This window comes from Delphinus delphis, chromosome 9 (genome assembly GCF_949987515.2).
Source record: "Delphinus delphis chromosome 9, mDelDel1.2, whole genome shotgun sequence".
Lineage (NCBI taxonomy): Eukaryota > Metazoa > Chordata > Mammalia > Artiodactyla > Delphinidae > Delphinus > Delphinus delphis.
This window is the reverse complement of record NC_082691.1, coordinates 28,565,096-28,584,649: the sequence shown is the minus strand read 5'-3', so window position 1 is coordinate 28,584,649 and position 19,554 is coordinate 28,565,096. Positions and strand designations below refer to the sequence as shown.

Genomic DNA, 19,554 nt, shown 5'->3' with positions numbered 1-19,554 from the left:
AGATATGTCTGAAGTGACATATCGGGTACACACTGGTGTGTGGAGACTCAGAGAACTCAAGGGTAACTCCACGGTTTGGGGCTTGAGTACCTCGTAAATGACAATGCCATTTAATGAGATGGGGTACAACTTGAGAAAATTTCTTTTGTTTTATATGAATCTCATCTCTCCCCTCACACCTAGTTTTTGCTCGAAAGTGGAATAGACCAATTGGTAGTTTGATTTAAATTATTTTATGCTTGAAAGAAAGAATAACAGTAGTGATGACAATAAGTAATATTTGATAGCCCTTACACTTTGCAAAATGTTTTAATATCCAGTGATGCATCTGCACTATATGGTCACACGGAGGATTTCTGCATCTACTCCTAAAATAATGTTTGAGACATAAGGTGATTTGTAACATACTTTAAAATACGTAAAGAACAGTTCACATCTACTGAAAAAGAGTGAACTAAAGAGAGATTAAGTCTTGAAATATGTCACATAGGGGTTAAGAGAAAATTGAAAATGGACTGTAATGAATGGTCTTATTTACCCAACTGTGAATTAATATATATGCTATAATTTGTCTCTCAGATCCAAGGTTCATTAGTGCCCACCTCATCCCAGAAAGTGACAACCCTGAAGATGACAAAGTGTATTTTTTCTTCCGTGAAAATGCGATAGATGGAGAACACACTGGAAAAGCCACTCATGCTAGAATAGGTCAGATATGCAAGGTGAGGTAAAGAAAAAAATGAGGAGGGTATCATTGTCCAATTGCAGTTTTTTCCTTTTCCACCTTTGTACAAATATAATGAAAAATATGGCTAAAAAGCTTGACTGATCACTATAAATATTTAAATACCAAAAAAAGATTGAAAACGTATTATAGTTGCTTATGAATAACTTCATAGTCAAACATAGAGGTATAGGTTGTGAGGTGTTATTTCACAATTACATTAAATAATATTAGTTTGAAATTCTGGAGAAATAATTTTTTTTCATATTACCTGGGAAAATATAATTTTTGTATTCTCAGACCTAGCATAGGTTCCTACAATGTGTAAGTTTTCAATGAATATTTTTTGTTGGAAATAACTCAAGTATGAATATAAAAGAGACAAGTGTTAAAGCTTGTTCTTATGACTTGATTATAGCATCCTATATACACTTATGTGTACACACATAATTTTGAAGCTCTGAACTTTAATATACTGTGTGGCACAAATTCAGATGTGATATGTATTATAATGTTAGATATATAGAATAAAAAATTGGTCAGTAAATACTTATGGACTAATTAGTATCAGTGTGAAAATATGATAACAATACTATTCTTACCCTCTATACTGTATAGTACAGTATATATGAAATATGAATGAAGCTAACTGTTATTATATATTAAAGCACCTTTCATCTCAAGAAAAATCACAAGGCCAAATCCAGTTACTGTCTTAAAATGAAATTATTTCTTTTAAAAGAAAAATCATGAAATTTTAAAAATCCCTATCTTGGGGGCGGGGATATCCTCTTTCCTATCCCAATCATCTAATTATTTATCTTTAGTATATTAAATTACTGGAAAATTAAAATTTTTAATGCTCTGGAAACATGCAAATGATATATGCAATATATGAGAATCTTTTCTCCACAAAATATACGGCATATTTAAAAGCAGTACTTACAAGGGTTAAAAAAATCTTTATACTAAATAAAATCTTATAAACAAAATATAAATCAGTGTTATATTTTTGAAGAAAAAGTTATTTTCCTTTAAACATATGCACATAAATATTATTTTATAAGATTATAAGTTACTGGTGAATCCATACCATCATTATTAATAGAGTTTATTGCTACATCAGGTTACAATTAAGTTTCATTTTCAGTGAGAAGACACTTTTTCAAAATTTTTGCTCTAGAATGAGTTTTCTTTAAGATTTAAGCAAATGTTTTTTCAACATGCTGTTTGTAAAGTCAGCATTGCGTCAACTGAGCTTATAAAAATATTTGATGCTAGCATGCTTTTGTTTGTGGTGTATTTTCAGTATGAGTTATAAGGCATGCAGTTATTCTTTCATTCAGTAAATACTCATTAAGTGCCTACTATGTGCCAATGTGCTTAATTTTGTGAACCAGCCTACTTGGGTAAGTAAAATCTTAGGGAAAACTTACATAAGAAAGAGAGACTAAAAGCAAACCAAAACAAACACAAGAGTAATATCGTTCATTGCCAAGTGATAAGAGAATGGAAAAAGTACAGTGACTTTTTAATGCTAAGGCATATTTATTGTAAGTCATTCCTTGAACAAGGTTGGAGTGAATAGATTTCACCAAAAATATAATAAGAAAGCATAGTTACTTGTATCTAGTCATTTAAAATTCATTTCTCAATTTGAAAAATGAGGAATTGTGATTTGTATGTCTCAAGATATGAGAAGATAAGATATTTGAAATTATCATTTGCATGCACAATTTCTAAAACCATTATTCTCTCCTTTCAGAATGACTTCGGGGGCCACAGAAGTCTGGTGAATAAATGGACAACATTCCTCAAAGCTCGTCTCATTTGTTCAGTGCCAGGTCCAAATGGCATTGACACTCATTTTGATGAATTGCGTAAGTAGCTGATGATGTCATATAGAGAATATTCAAACCTTGCCATTACCTTCAAAAATGCAACTTTCTCCAATTTTGTTTTAAAACAGAGGATGTATTCCTAATGAATTCTAAAGATCCTAAAAATCCAATTGTATATGGAGTGTTTACAACTTCCAGGTAAATAACACTTTGCTCTCTTATTATCATAGAAAATTCATGTCCTTTAGATGCTTTCCAAGTGTCCATAATTTGTGAAAATATTTTTGAAAGAACAACGTCGGCTAAACCTTTGAGCTCTTGTGCATTCTTGGGTGCCTGAAATAAGTCATGACCTAAATCATTTTTTACATAAATTTTAACAAAGAATTCACTACTATAAATTTAATGACGAAAAATATATGCCATGCCCTATGTATAGCTTTGACTTTAAAAATTTGAGTGATAGAACTCTGAGTTTTGTTAAAAGTTTGTAGTGATATAAACTAAGGGTGAAAAATCTTTTTCCCTCCCCTCTCCTTTCTCTTCTTTGTCCCTACCCCCTCTTTCTCTCTCTCTCTCTCTCCTCCTTCTTCCCCCTCTCCCCGCCACCTCCTTTCATCATTCCCCATGTGCCTCAAGGCTCTTGCTGTCAATCAAGCAGTAATTATTTCCTGACTATTATATTCAGCATAAAGTTTACATTACCTGGAATTGCTAAAAGAAACATATATTTAAATGCATATAAAGAGGGATATGCATTTGGATATGTATAAATGTTTAATAAAAGAAAAATAATTTAAAATCAAAAGTCAGGAAGAGTGCTACAAGGGACTGTGATAGCATAAAGAAAGATTAACTACAATGTCCAAACACTGATTTTTTTCTGTAAATATTAAAGCCATTACAAATTGATTGGACATTTTTACTTAATTTTTAAAATAACGTAAAAATTAGGAAAACTATATTAGTAAAACCAGATGCAATTTCCCATACCTAAATATTTCTCCCCTTTAGTATAAAAACAGAATGACCGCTAAAGAATGTGGGAGGCTTGGGCTTCCCTCTTGACGCAGTGGTTGAGAGTCTGCCTGCCGATGCAGGGGACACAGGTTCGTGCCCCGGTCCGGGAAGATCCCACATGCCGTGGAGCGGCTGGGCCCATGAGCCATGGCTGCTGAGCCTGCATGTCCAGAGCCTGTGCTCCACAACGGGAGAGGCCACGACAGTGAGAGGCCTGCGTACCGCAAAAAAAAAAAAAAAAAAATGTGGGAGGCTCAAATTAAACAAATATTAATTGATTTCTTCTGCTTCCTCATTGCTTAGTACAGTAGTTTTCAGTCTTAAGCTTGCATCAGAATCGCCCAGAGAGCCTGTTAAAATACAGATGCTCGGCCCCGCCCTCAGAGTCTCTGATTCAGTAGGAAGGGGTAGGGCCTAAGAACGCATTTTTAACAAATTCCCAGGTGATGCCCATACTGTTGGTCTAGGAACCACACTTTGAGAATCACTGGCTTAGTGGGTAAAATAATTTCACCTGTCTGCTTCAGCGAGCTTGATGTCATATATGAGTTAGTCTTAACAGCTGTAAATCCTAAAAAGATCTTTCCATGATGATGGATTCCATCAATAGATAAGCAAAGTGTATAACAATGAAAAAGGGACACATAAACATTACAAACTACAACTACTATGATGTATCAAATATGTATTAATTTGCTACTTATTCCATTATGAAAATATTGTTGTTAAATTCTATAAGTATTTACTGAAATTTACTGTGTGTCAAGTACCGTGCGATATGTAATTTATGTTACAGAAAAGAAGCCAAGCATGTTTCCTTCCCTCATGAAGCTTGCACTCTACCAGACATTGTCTAGATGCAGCAGTTTTCAATAATAAACTCTTATTACACAAGTTTTTCATTTGGTCTAATTTTTATGTAATTTTCTATGGGTAGAGATTGATTAAAAGGTATGCATTCCATATTTTTAATGTGCACAACTTTTATATCTTTATAAATAAATCCCTCAAGCTGTATTTATATAAGCAAAATAAAATGGGAAATTGTGGCAGCTCATGGTAAACTTAGAATTTGCTTCAATTACCTGATTTTTTTTGTCCAACAAAATGATGGGGATAATTGCTATAGTACTCCACTTTTGCTAGGGTGTAATAGCTACTAACTTAAAATGATTTTCTGTGTTAGAAAGAGATGATTTTAAATGCCTTCACACAGATCGAGCTCTGTTACTTGATCAAATACTTTTGTTGGTTTGGGAGTTAAAAATTATAACACATTGACTATTCATCTTCTGCACCAGTTTCAGTTTATAAAATGTGTTCTTAAACATTCTTTCTTGTTTAAACATTTCCTGGTTTCAGCAATGATGCTTAAGTCTTAACATAATACCAAAGTTTATATTTTTATTTTATCTGATATCAGAATTAATCATTACCTTTTAGATTTTGTATATATGTTTTCCCTATCAATGTTTACATATGATATGAATGTATATATTTATAGCATATATTGTCTATTTATGAAATGAATATGTATATGTTCTATGAGTGCTAAAGGTGTTTTCATCCATGCCTTCAAATTTTGAGCAATCATAATTTTGCTTTCTTGTGTATTATTAAAATATATATAAATATATGACGTAAAAAATCCCAAACACTACTTGAGAATTTATGTTCAAGTATTGATAATTGCTATCTGAAATTTAAAAACTCAGTATAAATAGCTCTGTCATTGTGTAAAGATGAAAGTCTGTTTTTGTTCTGTCTTTTTTAGTAACATCTTCAAGGGGTCAGCCGTGTGCATGTATAGCATGAGTGATGTGAGAAGGGTGTTCCTGGGTCCATATGCTCACAGGGATGGTCCCAACTACCAGTGGGTGCCTTATCAAGGAAGAGTCCCCTACCCACGACCAGGAACTGTAAGTGGCCTAGGTGTTTAAGATAGGAAATGAATGAATTTATGCTGAAGGTTAAAAAAAAAAAAGCAGCTACATACATATTAAATATAGATAATGTAAAAGAAAAATTCCAAGACTATAAATGAAAGAAAGGCAAGGATTTTTCTTTGATAACCATGAAATTCCACATTTAAAGACATGTTCTTCACAGGCATCAGTGCTTAAGTTCAACGCTTACCAGTAGTTAATACCAATAATTTATGAGAAATAGAAACTGAGCAGGTAGCCTTATTTATCTTCTTTTCGGAAAGAGATATAGTAAAAATGGCTTTCACGGGGAGTTGAAACAATTAGGATAGACTTGCTCTCTCTGATTGTGACAAAGGCTCAAGAATTGCACATTAAATAGGAGGAAACAAATTTAAATCAATATTATCTTCCTATGGAAGTGGGACACATCTCTCAAATAGGTAAAGAAGATATGCAAGGAAGAAACAAACAAAAACCTTATGGAAAGGGCCTAGGTGTTTTAATAGATGCTGTTTACTATCGCTGACCTCTCTCCTTCCAGCCTGTTGTACACATTCAGGCTTATAAAAAGGTGGATAGATCTCAAAATAAAATCAGCTTTAAGTCTGCAATTTAAAGTAGGGAGAAAAAAAGAAAAGAGTGATACAGTAGAAAGTGAGTGAATATGACGGCAGATGTTCTAGAATATGTGGATGGAACCATCCAGTGCAACATTTCCTAACCCTAAGAATTTTTTTTTTTAACATCTTTTTTGGAGTATAATTGCTTTACAATGGTGTGTTAGCATACGGCATTTGTTTTTCTCTTTCTGACTTACTTTACTCTGTGTGACAGACTCTACGTCTATCCACCTCACTACAAATAACTCAATTTCATTTCTTTCTATGGCTGAGTAATATTCCGTAAATATGTGCCACATCTTCTTTATCCATTCATCTGTCGATGGACACTTAGGTTGTTTCCATGTCCTGGCTATTGTAAATAGAGCTGCAATGAACATTGTGGTACATGACTCTTTTTGAATTATGGTTTTCTCAGGGTATATGCCCAGTACTGGGATTGCTGGGCCCTATGGTAGTTCTATTTGTAGTTTTTTAAGGAACCTCCATACTGTTCTCCGTAGTGGCTGTATCAATTTACATTCCCACCAACAGTGCAAGAGGGTTCCCTTTTCTCCACACACTCTCCAGCATTTATTGTTTGTAGATTTTTTGATGATGGCCATTCTGACTGGTGTGAGGTGATACCTCATTGCAGTTTTGATTTGCATTTCTCTAATGATTAGTGATGTTGAGCATCCTTTCATGTGTTTGTTGGCAATCTGTATATCTTCGTTGGAGAAATGTCTATTTAGGTCTTCTGCCCATTTTTGGATTGGGTTTTGTTTTTTTTTTTTGATATTGAGCTGCATGAGCTGCTTGTAAATTTTGGAGATTAATCCTTTGTCCGTTGCTTCATTTGCAAATATTTTCTCCCATTCTGAGGGTTGTCTTTTTGTGTTGTTTATGGTTTCCTTTGCTATACAAAAGCTTTTAAGTTTCATTAGGTCCCATTTGTTTATTTTTGTTTTTATTTCCATTTCTCTAGAAGGTGATAACCCTAAGAATCTTTAAGGAAATAATTTCATATGATGAAAAAACTTGTTCTTTAAGTTTAACCATTATTTTAATTTCATGTCAGTTTTATTGTTAAATTCAAGTAAATGATGTTTTTAGATGAGTTTATTAGGCATAGGATGTTTTTAATCTTTATTTTCTGTAAAATTTTTTGCTAAACTTATTTATGAGCATTTCATAAAGATTACTTCTAGCTGATGGAGCTTGTAGGTAAAAAACCTGAATAGGCTTTCAGAAGAAAAAATGAACAAGATAGACTATCCATTGATTATAAGAAGCCCGTTTTAACAGATTTATGCATACATACATATTTATATGTGTGTGTGTGTGTGTGTCTATGTATATAAAATAGTATATACAGTAGCCCAATAATTGTTCCCATTTCACAGATGAAGACTCTGAGGCAAAGAGAGGAGCCAAGATTCATTCCAGGCAGTTTGATTCTAGAGCCTGAATTCTCACCCATTGTTCATAGAGAGTTGTTATGACATGGTCCATTAAGTCAGCAGTATGAACCAAGTGCTGGAGGCAGAAGACAGAAAGCACTGCCTAAGCTAGGAATTAGGGAGGGGCTGCCAAGAGGAGGCAACACCTTGCTCCGTGAATAAAATTCCCTTAGATCAATCCATTAATCCCAAAAGGGGGCAGCTGAGAATATGTCGTTCCATCAACACTACTGGAGAAAAACATATTGAGGCCTTCAAGCAGTGTGTCAATAGAAGGGCATTTTCTTTATTTTTAAAGAAAAACCTACAGCTTAAGTAATACTAAATACAAAAATAAAAGTAAGGCAAGAAAGTGAGACAAATTGTAAGATAAAAATCTAAAATAAGTCTCTTTTGCAATCATTTCTAAATTTTTGCAAGTAGTTTTTAAATGGTGGTAGAAAAGCAAAAAAAATTAATGTTACAAAATATGTTTTATCGTTTCTTCTTCGAGTTTATACAGCTATTTGATATTTCTATAACATTAAATAATTTTTTAATTTACTTAAATAAAAAGTAATTCCCTAAATCCCTTAACTGTTATATTAGTGTATTATTGTGTGTGTATCTGTATACTACATACATATATATTCATAAAGAGATACTCTTCCCGTTTCAAAATAGCTTTATTTCATTTCTCATGAATTATTAATGATCTGTGTTAAGGTAATGGCAGAGACAATTGATTTCTCCTTCTAAGCCTCTTGTTAGATCAAGAACCACTCAACTACATTTCAGCTCTCAAACTCTTACATTAAATGGCAGAAATTAGTTAAGTGTAAGACAAAAAGCAAGAGACTGGAGTTACTGTACTCTGAATGCTTGCACCACATAATTAAATGCAGTGAAAAGAGACAGTAAAATCTGAATTTTCTTGTTTTTGTCTTACTGCCTTAAGTGGAGCATTTAAATCCAGAGGTGATATTATGACAGTGTACAGCACAGCATCCTGTCTGGCTCTCCCTATAGCCATCATCTGTTCTGCTTGGTCCATTCTGATTGGTCAGTTTCTGTGCCATGCAAGTTGTTAACACCTTGAATAACACATCTCCTTATCCCTAGAATTACTGTAATTATTAAAGAAATAATACTTTTGGTCCTTTTTATGGTACTTTTTCAGGGTTATGTTAAAAATAAGGCAATAAAGAATAGTTTATATTGTCTTTTACTTTGAAGAGAGCATTTATATTTTAGCATAATACCATAGGGAGAAATGAAATGCATTCAAGAAAATTTTTGATTTTCTCTAATCTAATGATTAATAGCGTTTAGTTATAACATATTCCACTCATTATTTCAAATACTTCATTTAAACATAAAGTATATGGTGTTGTCACTAATAGAGGCATCAGACTTCTCTTGTACACTGAATTCATTAGATGCATTTGCAGTTTTTGGTAAGAAATGATGACATCCCATCGAGACTTAAAATATGTTTAGAAAATGTACATTATATATTACATCTACTAATTTAAGTAAAATTATTTTGTTTTTTAGTTTAACAGTTACTTTAAAAATTACAGATTTAGATTCCTAGCTCATTGAGGCCATATATTATATAAATTATAATCCTATTCATTATATTTTAATCAAAAGATAATATTTTCTTTATCTTAATAGTGTCCCAGTAAAACATTTGGTGGATTTGAGTCTACAAAAGACCTTCCTGATGATGTTATAACATTTGCCAGAAGTCATCCAGCCATGTACAATCCAGTGTTTCCTATTAATAACCGGCCGATAATGATCAAAACAGACGTAAATTACCAGTTTACACAAATTGTAGTAGATCGAGTGGATGCAGAAGATGGCCAGTATGATGTCATGTTTATTGGAACAGGTAAATGTTTTAACTTCAGCTCTAAATGTTCTTCCAGAACATTGCATCTAACTAATTAAGTATACTGAGAACTGAAGGAAGACTTCATAGTCACTCTCAAGATATAGTTAACCTCTAATAAATGACTAAAAAACCTGAACATTCTCCCATTCCAATGTGTTATTTTTTTAGGCAAGTTGACATATATTTATTAATTTAAATTAAATTTCCTTTTCAATCAAAAGTTGATAAATGTAATCAGGTAAAGCTATTGATTAGGTGAACAATCAATGTCTATAATTGAATCATAACTCTTTTCTGAACAGTGTCTTTTCAGGACAAAAATGTATTGCTCAAATCCCAAGACATTCAATAAAAGTTCTAGAATATATTGATGCAAAATTATCCGAACTTTAAAATTATCATAGAGTGCAAATCTTCCAGAAAATAAATTTTGGCAACAAAATTTGTTTAGTGTTTTTACCATACAATGAGAAGGAAAACAAAGCAAAATAAAACTTCATCAGAAGACCAACAGAGTGGACCTAAGGAATCGTCAGATACATTTTAGATCCATTTCTATAGACATTTAGTGACGTATTTTTTACCAATTCCATGATTAGAAACAAACATTTTATAGGTATATTTTCAGGATGAATTCCATTGCTTTTATGACATATTATTTTATTTTTACCCTACTCTCTTTAATAATACTTTTTTAAAAGCACCAGTTACAAATCTGAAACTTGCTACTTAGGGTCAGATTCCAAGGTAATAAATTCCTAGTCTCCATTAACGTTGTTAACTGAAATAAATCAATAGGAAACAGAGTGAGTGCTCCACTGAAACCTGTATAATAACATTTATTTTCCCTTGGTGAGAACAGAGAAAGAAATTGCATTAAGTACAGGGGAATGCCAACTGCACAGTAAGTGCTTTAAAGACTTAAAGTTTTATAACAAAATTGTGAAATACGTTATCAAGTGTAAGTGTCAGGTTCTGAGCAATACATTACAGTCTGCTTTTATGAGTGAGAAAGTTTCTCTATCAAATAAAGGAATCCCAGGGAGACCTGGAGTTCAATAAAAGTCAATGAATTGCAAGTATCAACTTCTGGTTATAAATACCTTGAGAAATTATAAGATAGGATTTCTCTTCAATAAATATTAGTTTATCACTAATGTCAAATTATAATTAGATCTCTCTACAGAGTAGTTAAACTTGTTCAGTAATGTCACACTTACCTTTTTCTTCACCTCTGGCCTAAACATGTTGAGAAGTCCCCCACTCATTGTCAATGCAACAAAAGCTTGCTTCCAGCTATTTGACCAAAGAAACCTAATCATGAATTTTCAGTTCTTCTTGGACGCAAGCCGTCTTTAAAGGAACCAATTTCATGAGCACGTTGAATGTCTGATGATGTGGATGGCTATCGGTCAGCACAGAACAGGGTCATCTGTCAACAAAGTAAATTGATTACAGTAATTTTATCTTTTAAGTAAGTTACACATTGATCCTAGTTGAGTAATCTGATTCAATTTGTGTGAAATTGTTTGAAATACTACTCAGTAAAACTTGATCTGGAACACAGATAAAGTTATTTTGGGGTATTGGAGAATGATCAGAGGCACTGAGTATATTAACCTAATTTACCTTTAATCTTTGGTGTTATGAGTAATCTAAGGTCCTGTAAACAGAAGGATCTGCTTAAAAGAGGGAGTTTTTTTTTTTTTGACTTTACAAGGGATACACTAGCAACCTTTCTTGGTCTCATATAGCACATCATATTGATCCCTTGAAAATGGTTATCTGTCATATGAATAGATTGAATTATTTTTCTGGTGTAACTTTACTGGTAAGATTTTCTTCTCGAATAATTAGACTGTTTAATTTGATTAAAATGAGCCAATTGAAGCTAAAAATATTTGATCAACTGATCAGAAATGGTATGTTGAAGAGTCAAATTTTTGAATTTAATAAATCTCTGTTCTTTATTCTATCAAGAATAGGAACCCATCTGTAAATACTGGAAAATAGTAGCTTCTTAACCCCACTTAGAGTAAAAGTGCCAGGTCTTATCATTAAAACAATTTACCTCTTTTAACAATGAATCAACAGTGCTTTAAATCTCTATAAAATGTATTTATTTTAACAGTTTTCATTATTTATGGTTCTGAATTTAAAAATTTTTTAGTACTCTGAAGTTGATTGAACAGCATGTTAATTAAACCAATTTGCTAACCAAAATTGATTAGCCAGTTGTTGAAAAACCACTGTAATAAGTAATCCAAGGTGTTTACTTTGAGAAATCAGATTATTGTCATTTATCAGGTAATGGTCATTGAGCTGTTGTTAGGGGCCTCTAACTACTAAAGTCTTCCTCGTGGGAAGAAGGTGAGCAGCCAGGCTCTGAGGCTCTAACTACTTTTGTTGCTTGACAACATTCCTTCCATTTTGCTTATATTTTAAGTATTCATAGTAGTTCCTGGTTGCATAACAAAAATGGGAAAAACTTGTAATGTCAAGCTGGTAATTTTTTTCTTTTTTTAGTATGTTTTGTTATAGAATGAAAGATTCTTTACATTCTATAGTGCTTTACAATTTTCAAAAGTTTCACACAGATGATTTCATATAACCCCATAATAACCCTTTTTTCCTCACCCCTATATTGCCCCTCCCCCTTCTGCCTCCCCACTGGTAACCACTCATTTTGTTCTCTGTATCTGTGAGTCAGCTTCTTTTTTTGTTATAGTCACTAATTTGTTGACTTTTTAGATTCCATGTATAACAGATATCGTACAGTGTTTGTATTTCTGTCTGACTTATTTTACTTAGTATAATGCCCACCAAATCCACCCAAGTTGCTATAAATGGCAACATTTCCTTTTTTTTATGGCTGAGTAGTAGTCCACTGTATATACATATACCACATCTCCTTTATCCATTCATCTGTTGATAGTAATTGTAAATAGTGCTGCTAGGAACATTGGAATACATGTATCTTTTTGAATTAGTGTTTTGGGTTTGGTTTGGTTTGGTTTGTTTTGGCTATATACCCTGGAGTGAAATTCCTGGGTCATATACTATCTTTAGTTTTTTTTTGAGAAACCTCAACACTGTCAAACTGGTATTATTTTTAGTTTAGTTTTGTTTTGTTTTTGAGACACCTGATAGTTGAGATTAAAAATACAAATAATCCAACCTAGTGATTATTATATATATATATATATATTTTTTAATTACACAGGTTTAGGATAAAATCATCTCCAAAGCTTCAGATATTTCTAAAAATTCAACTATTTTTATTCCATAGCTATGTTTATACTTTATCTAGTTTCATGAAATGAATTTGTATATATTACTAATGCTGTAACAATAAAATAAATTTTAAAATGCTGACGTCAAAATGTTCTTTCTGGTCAAATACTGATTTCATGCATTAACACTAAACTCTGTTCAGATCTATTTAAATTGTGGTCTTCTCCACTTTCTTTCAAAGATGTTGGAACCGTTCTTAAAGTAGTTTCAATTCCTAAGGAGACTTGGCATGATTTAGAAGAAGTTCTGCTGGAAGAAATGACAGTTTTTCGGGTGAGTGCTGCTTAATTTCAAGTGTCAACAAGTTCCCTTGTATGTCTTTCCCCCAGGACAGCTGCACAGTGAACTTGGTATGGACAAGCAGTCTAGCATACCCTTCTAATTAGCTTGTCAATTAGAAAGCCAGACACTAGTCAAAATAAACCTTGAAACTTTCAATGCTAGTTAAATCAAAAAATGTAAAGAAATATATCCTTGGCTCATATTTTGTTTTCTCAATGATAAATTATATGATTTACATTTTATATTATTTATGTAAGTTACCTCAATGAACAAACCCTGTGTGCCTCCTACCCTCCAAATCCCCTCTTTCACACTTAATGGTATAACTGGGATGATAGGTAACTTCCATGAATGTATTAAAGGAAATACATTCAGAATGATAACGGAATGAAGACATTTCAATAATTTTTTAGCTTATTTGTGAATTGTTTTATCATATTTTCCTAAAGAAATCATTTGTTAGCAAAAAAAAGTTTGAGGTTTTTATACCACTTGTGGAAAATCTGTTATGAATTCCTAGTCTACACAATTATGAAGAGTACAGATAGTTGTCCTTTTGTCCTGAATCACTGATGGCCCAAGTAGGTTTATATAGGATTGGGGGTAGAGGCAGCAGTATATGGATTGAAGTGAGGGAGGAAAACTGAAGTAATGTAACATACACCACATTCCTTTTAGAAAGCCAGCTAGGAGGAAGAGTTTGAATTGAAGCACACCTTGATATAAATCATTTATGAAATATAACAGAGAAATAGATGCCTATCAAAGGTGTTATTTCAGTTTTTGATAAAAAAAGGCAAAAATCTGAGACATTTATAACTGCAAAATAATCTGGAATTAGAAGAATTTCATGGACAGAAAATGAGAAAATATAGGATCTAGTCTCACAACTTAACATTATCTCATTTAGTCTCCAGAAATCTCACTTTATCTATAAAATGAAGTGGATGAATTAAAGTTTTCAGTCGATTAAATATTTTGATTGTAAGGAAAATCTTCCCAAGACTTCTTTTAGCCCCATACTTCTAGACCAGTTTATTAACACAATAGAGCTCTAGCTCACTATTCAGTAATACTTTGAAGAGAAAATAAAGTAAAATATGGCAAGCTTTTAATATATAAATATAGATTCAAGTAAAGTTATGATTAGCTTTGAAACAGATAACTGGTACATCATGACACAGACATCTTGTAATAACTAAACAATGTTCTAATGGGAAGGGCTTAGGTTCTTCAGTCATAGCTAGCTACATGGCAGTTCTGTTTGGAACCCATACAGTCCCTCTGAGCTTCCATAGCAGGAAAAATAATACCTACCTCACAAGGAAGCTAGAAGAATTAGAGACACTATATGTAGAACATCCAGGACAGTGCCAGCTCCTGTGCTTAGAATCTTATTGTCAATATAATTTTACTTGTTTTAGTTTGTCTACACTGAATATAAGCCACATTCTCAGTAGCCTTCTCTACTAATCCTTGGTTTAAGTCTTAGAATAACACAGTCATCATAATTCTAGTACGATTTTTAAAATCAGGCACTTGGACCTTACTTTGTCTGGTATAGAATGATGACTAATCCCTATCTTTCACCAAGTCCCATTTCATTATTTACGCATTGATACTTTATCCTACAAATTCAAAAATACAATTATGCAAATAGACTGTGTCAGTAATACAGAGCCCATCTAGATTTAGCAAACAAATTATGGGCACTGAGGGGCAGATACATATACTGCTGTCTTGTGTCCATTGTTGTGTCTTCAGAGCCTAAAGTGTGTTTTCAACCTACATTTATTAAATGAACAAAGGAATCAGTATTTACGCAAAAATGAAAAATGAGAAATTAAAGAGTTTAAGGTCTTCTTAGGGAGACCCCACTTAAAGTGAGGTGCCAGAGTATGAGGAAGATAAACCGAGAACAGCAAAAAGTTATCCTGCTGATTATATCCCATATTATTCTAGTAGAAAAAAATTTTTACCAATTCTGTATTTTTGGAAATCTATATTACCACCACTGTAGCAAATGAAGTTGCAGGAGTACTAAAATATTGTTAACTTTAGAATTTCTTAACTATTTCCAGAATCTTTTACTTTTGAATTTGTCATGGTTCCTTTGCGTATTCCCCTTCAGTTATAGTATATGATTATAACAAGTTCCATTTACTAATTCAACTGTAAACAAACATGTCTACCATGGTCCTGGCACAATGCTAATCATCATCTCTGGTGATTCAGAGATGAACACTATAAACATGGTCCCTGACCTTGTGTAGCTTAGAGACTCTTCCATGTTATCCTTCATAGTTTCAAGTACTTAATTTATTATCTTTTAGTACAATTAAGTTTTATCTTGTAGAATTGTATCATTATGTCATGCCATTAAAAAAATAAGGTTCTTTTTATCTATTATTTTCCAGGATTTTATGAATCAGAATATGTATAATTTTGCAGTACTACTGTGTTCTAGCTAATTTTCAATCCCTACATCTCTGGGATTTTAAGTTTACATTTCACATCTTATCTTTGTTTTTTAATAGTAAATCAAATTTTAGTTTAAAAATATTACTTTAAGCTGATCTATTAAATGACTTTTAACAAAATCTTGAGAGGTTGGAAGCCAGCCATCTTGCCAACCCAAATATTTAATGTCTATTAGATTTTGTTAGTGTTTTGCAATTTCCAGAGAAATACACAGCCGAATTACACTTATGATAACTATTGAATGACTTTTTTGTGGTTTTTTAAGATGTCATGAGAGAGGTTCTTTATTCAGTTTTTAACAATTAGGTATGGATACGTAATATTGTGCTTTCATGGAAATGATTGTTTACGAGTTTATAATTTTGTTAAAGGATTGTTTGCAACGTGGGACACATCTTCCAGAGATAAATGTTCCATTTTTCTCCCATATTCTGTTTTATGCATTGTTGTCATTATTATTTCTTTGGCACCCAAGTAGACAAAACGTATTTGGGCAGAGTTTAGAGAAATATTTTCTTTCAACATTCTGTTCTATCAGGCAAAGTTCATACATATATTGTGGTCTAGCAATTGGAATATTTCACTGTCAAACTTTGTTTAATTTTGCAGAAGGAGGGCAAAAAACACATTAAAGCAATTTCTATATACACTGAAACAAGCGGAGAAATGTTACAGTTTCTGTATTTTTATTTGAGCCTTGCAAGTCATTCCATTTAACATAAAATAAAATTTAAAAGGGTTAATTTGAGCACTGTGGTAGTTTGACAAGGTAAATAGACAAGGAACAGATTTAGGGTCTTGGTGGTATCTGATACTCTTGGATTTTAAAAAGAAAGACATTTAATGTCAACCAACCAGTTAATTTTACCATAATATCATCTCCAGGAGACCATGTTCATTATGTGTCTTTGCTAGACTGAATAACCAAACCTCATATAAAATCCGGAATTAAAGCCAGTACTATGTCCATTGCCATCTTGAGGTTGGTTTTAGGAAAACACCCTGGCTAATCACAGAACATTCCAGTGGTTCCAGTTACATCTAAGATACTTTTTTTCTGGGTGAAATCAAATCCCGATCAGAGTATAGAAAGAAAAATATTCCTCAGGAATAAAATTTCCATTTTAGAGTAAAATTTTTGTAGGTCACAAGATGTGAGATAAAATTGGCCTTGGTATAGGACTCTAGAAATGACTTTAAATAGCCATTATATATTCAAAATGGTATCAAAGTACTAAGACACAAACCTGATTCCAAATATTACTTGTAACCATAAATTGGTGTTTGAATCTCATTTACTATGTGATTCCAAACAAGTTGGTTAAAGTCAGTTGAGGCTCCACTTCTTCATTTCATAATTTTTTTTTAATGAAGATTACTGGTAAATTGTAGCTATTGTTAACTAGTTATACTAATGAAAATCTCATTTAAAATAAATGCTTGAAAATTCTACACCTATACCTTGTTAAAAAAATATTCAAAAGGTATGAAAACCAGACGTATGCTGATTTTTACTTTACTCACATTGAGATTTTTTTTTTCCCAGTCCAAAGAGGGTTTTACTTTTGAGACAGTGAGGTGTTCAAGTCGCAATGCATTTAGTACAGTGGGTTTTATTTATAGTCCTATTGACTGCAAAGGATTGCAAGGCAGTTACATTGATAACGCATGCATTTTAAACCCAATTTATGCAATATTCCATGAACAGCTGAGCAAATAAATGAAAGAGTTTAATTTTCATTCAAATGTAAATCATAATTGATGCTTTCCAAAACCTAGTCTATTAACTCATTCTAAAGGAGCATCAGCATGCGTAGCATCCAGGGAGCTCTGTCAGATTCTCCTGGGATCAGCAGGTTGAAAAGCTCTGCAAGTGTGCAAGTTTAATAAGGACTAGATTAAAATATCTGAAAAAAATATATAGCAAATTAGAGTCATAGAAAATCTTGAAAAGATGCTAAGTTTTTAATTTCATTTTTACTTGAACTCCAATTAAATTTGCTCTTGAAACCAGTTTCATGAAAATGCTTATGAAGCTACATCTGTTTTAAATGAAAGTTGTATTCATCACCAACTAGCTCTCAGAAAAAAATATAGCTTATTTAAATGGATGTCATCTTAATATATTGTCTATTAAAATTCAACCGCAGGCAGCATATAGCACATCCTATTCCAAACTGTTATTACTTTCCTGGTCTGAAAAATAAGTTTCTTTTAATTAAGAGATTCTAGGATCTTAATTGAAGAACGTTAAAATTATAATATGGCACAATGGAATTTCTTGTGTTTTGCGGTTTGTTTTGTTTTACAATTTATGTATGAAGTGATCATTTCCATCTACCTTACAGACATTTAATTTTTTGTATTGTCAATGAATGTGAAATGTCTGAAAATTCACCAGCTTCACTTTTATATAGTTTCACTGAAGTTTTTAAAAGAACTGAGACATAGCTAACTTTCATTTTAATTATACTAGCTGTTGATTCTCTAAGAAGTACTTTCCTTGTACCTTGGCTATAAAATTTATTTCATGAAAGTCCCTATGAAGTTAGCTGCTTACATAACCACTTTTCCTGTGAAACTCTTGGAATGGAAGAAGCTGCTATGGAATATTTTCCTAACTCTTTTGAATTATTTGTTTGGGTTCACTTATTCCAATATTATGTAAACCTAAATACAATTGTCAGTTTTATCTTTTAAAACTAAAAATCTATGATGAATTGGCCCCTTGATTTTTGTGATTTGATGCTACTAAATTCCAAAGATCTTATTTCTGTATAGAGAAAATTGGTAGATATTTCTTTCATCATAGTTGTCTTTATGATTGACAGTTCCTATAGAAAATTATTTTTAATATCATTAAACTCTGAAAATAGGAAATTATGGGAAATCTCTAACTTATCCCATCAAATTAATTTACATTCTAAATCATTTGTCTCATTTGTGTCTCAGGCAGGTTGTCTTAAATTTGTTAACAAAATTCTGTGCTCAGCTTAGATGTCAGGGTTCAAAGTGGAAATTTGCAATTCTGCAGTACTCAGGGGGTAATTAAAGCCACAAGAGTGGATAAGCCCACCAGGAACAATGTGGCATCCAAAGAAGAGTGGAAAGGAGTCAGCAAGGCAAGGCAAGTATATGAGGAATGGCTGGAGATAGAAAAGACTGAAAAAGGCTGAGAATAGTCAAAAAGAGTTTCAAGGCATAATGAAATCTAAAGGAGGAAGCAGTCAAGAAGAAATGACTGGTCAATAGTGCCATATCAAACAAGAACTCTAGCAATAATAATAGACTGAAAGCTTCCATTCAGCATCAGTGATTTCTCTTTCTGAGAATCGTAGGCCACCTCTCTAGAGTAAGGGCTAGACTCAGTGGGCTGAGAGATGAATGGCACTGAATGGACATGAAGAAGTAAAGATGGTGAGTATAGAATATTCAGATTATTTTCAAAGAAATTACAGCTAACTTTAAAGGATTAAGGAAAAACTTCCTTTAAAGGATGGCCTCCTTTATCTCATATACAAATTCAGTTGAAGGAACAGAGTATAATGGGGAGAGTAAAAGAGTAGGAGAGAAGGGGGAAAATTGGTAGGGAATTCATTTATTCATTCATTCACTCATTCATTATTTAACAAATATTTATTGACAACTTGCAAATTACACTTAACCTTTGAACAACTTGGGGGTTAGGCGCACCAACCCTTCAGGCAGGGGAAAATCTGAGTATAACTTTACAGTTGGCCCTCCATATCTGTGGTTTTGCATCAATGGATTCATCCAGCGCTGATGGTGTAGTACTATAGTATTTACAATTGAAAAAATCCACATCTAAGTGGACCCACAAAGTTCAAACCCCTTTTGTTCAAGGGTCAACTGTAGGAGCAACAATCCCAGGTATGTGGCAGTGCACGAAACAGCCCCAAACCCCGGCCTAAATTAGTGTGTCGGGTGGTAGAGGGGTGGGGAGGGCTGGGGCCAGGGGAAGATAAACAATTAAGAAAACATATGAGAGATTGGTTCAAGATGATGGAGTAGAAGGGCGT

At 32.8% G+C, this 19,554-nt stretch overlaps 1 protein-coding gene across 1 annotated transcript in view; it reads left to right on the top strand.

Moving 5' to 3' along the window:
* SEMA3A (semaphorin 3A) overlaps positions 1 to 19,554 on the top strand; it is a 232,672-nt gene that overhangs the window by 182,855 nt on the left and 30,263 nt on the right. The window contains exons 7-12 of the mRNA XM_060019863.1: positions 580 to 722; positions 2,490 to 2,604; positions 2,694 to 2,763; positions 5,360 to 5,504; positions 9,235 to 9,454; positions 12,933 to 13,024. Of these exons, the coding sequence (XP_059875846.1) occupies positions 580 to 722; positions 2,490 to 2,604; positions 2,694 to 2,763; positions 5,360 to 5,504; positions 9,235 to 9,454; positions 12,933 to 13,024 (785 nt within the window). The remainder of the gene's footprint in view (positions 1 to 579; positions 723 to 2,489; positions 2,605 to 2,693; positions 2,764 to 5,359; positions 5,505 to 9,234; positions 9,455 to 12,932; positions 13,025 to 19,554) is intronic.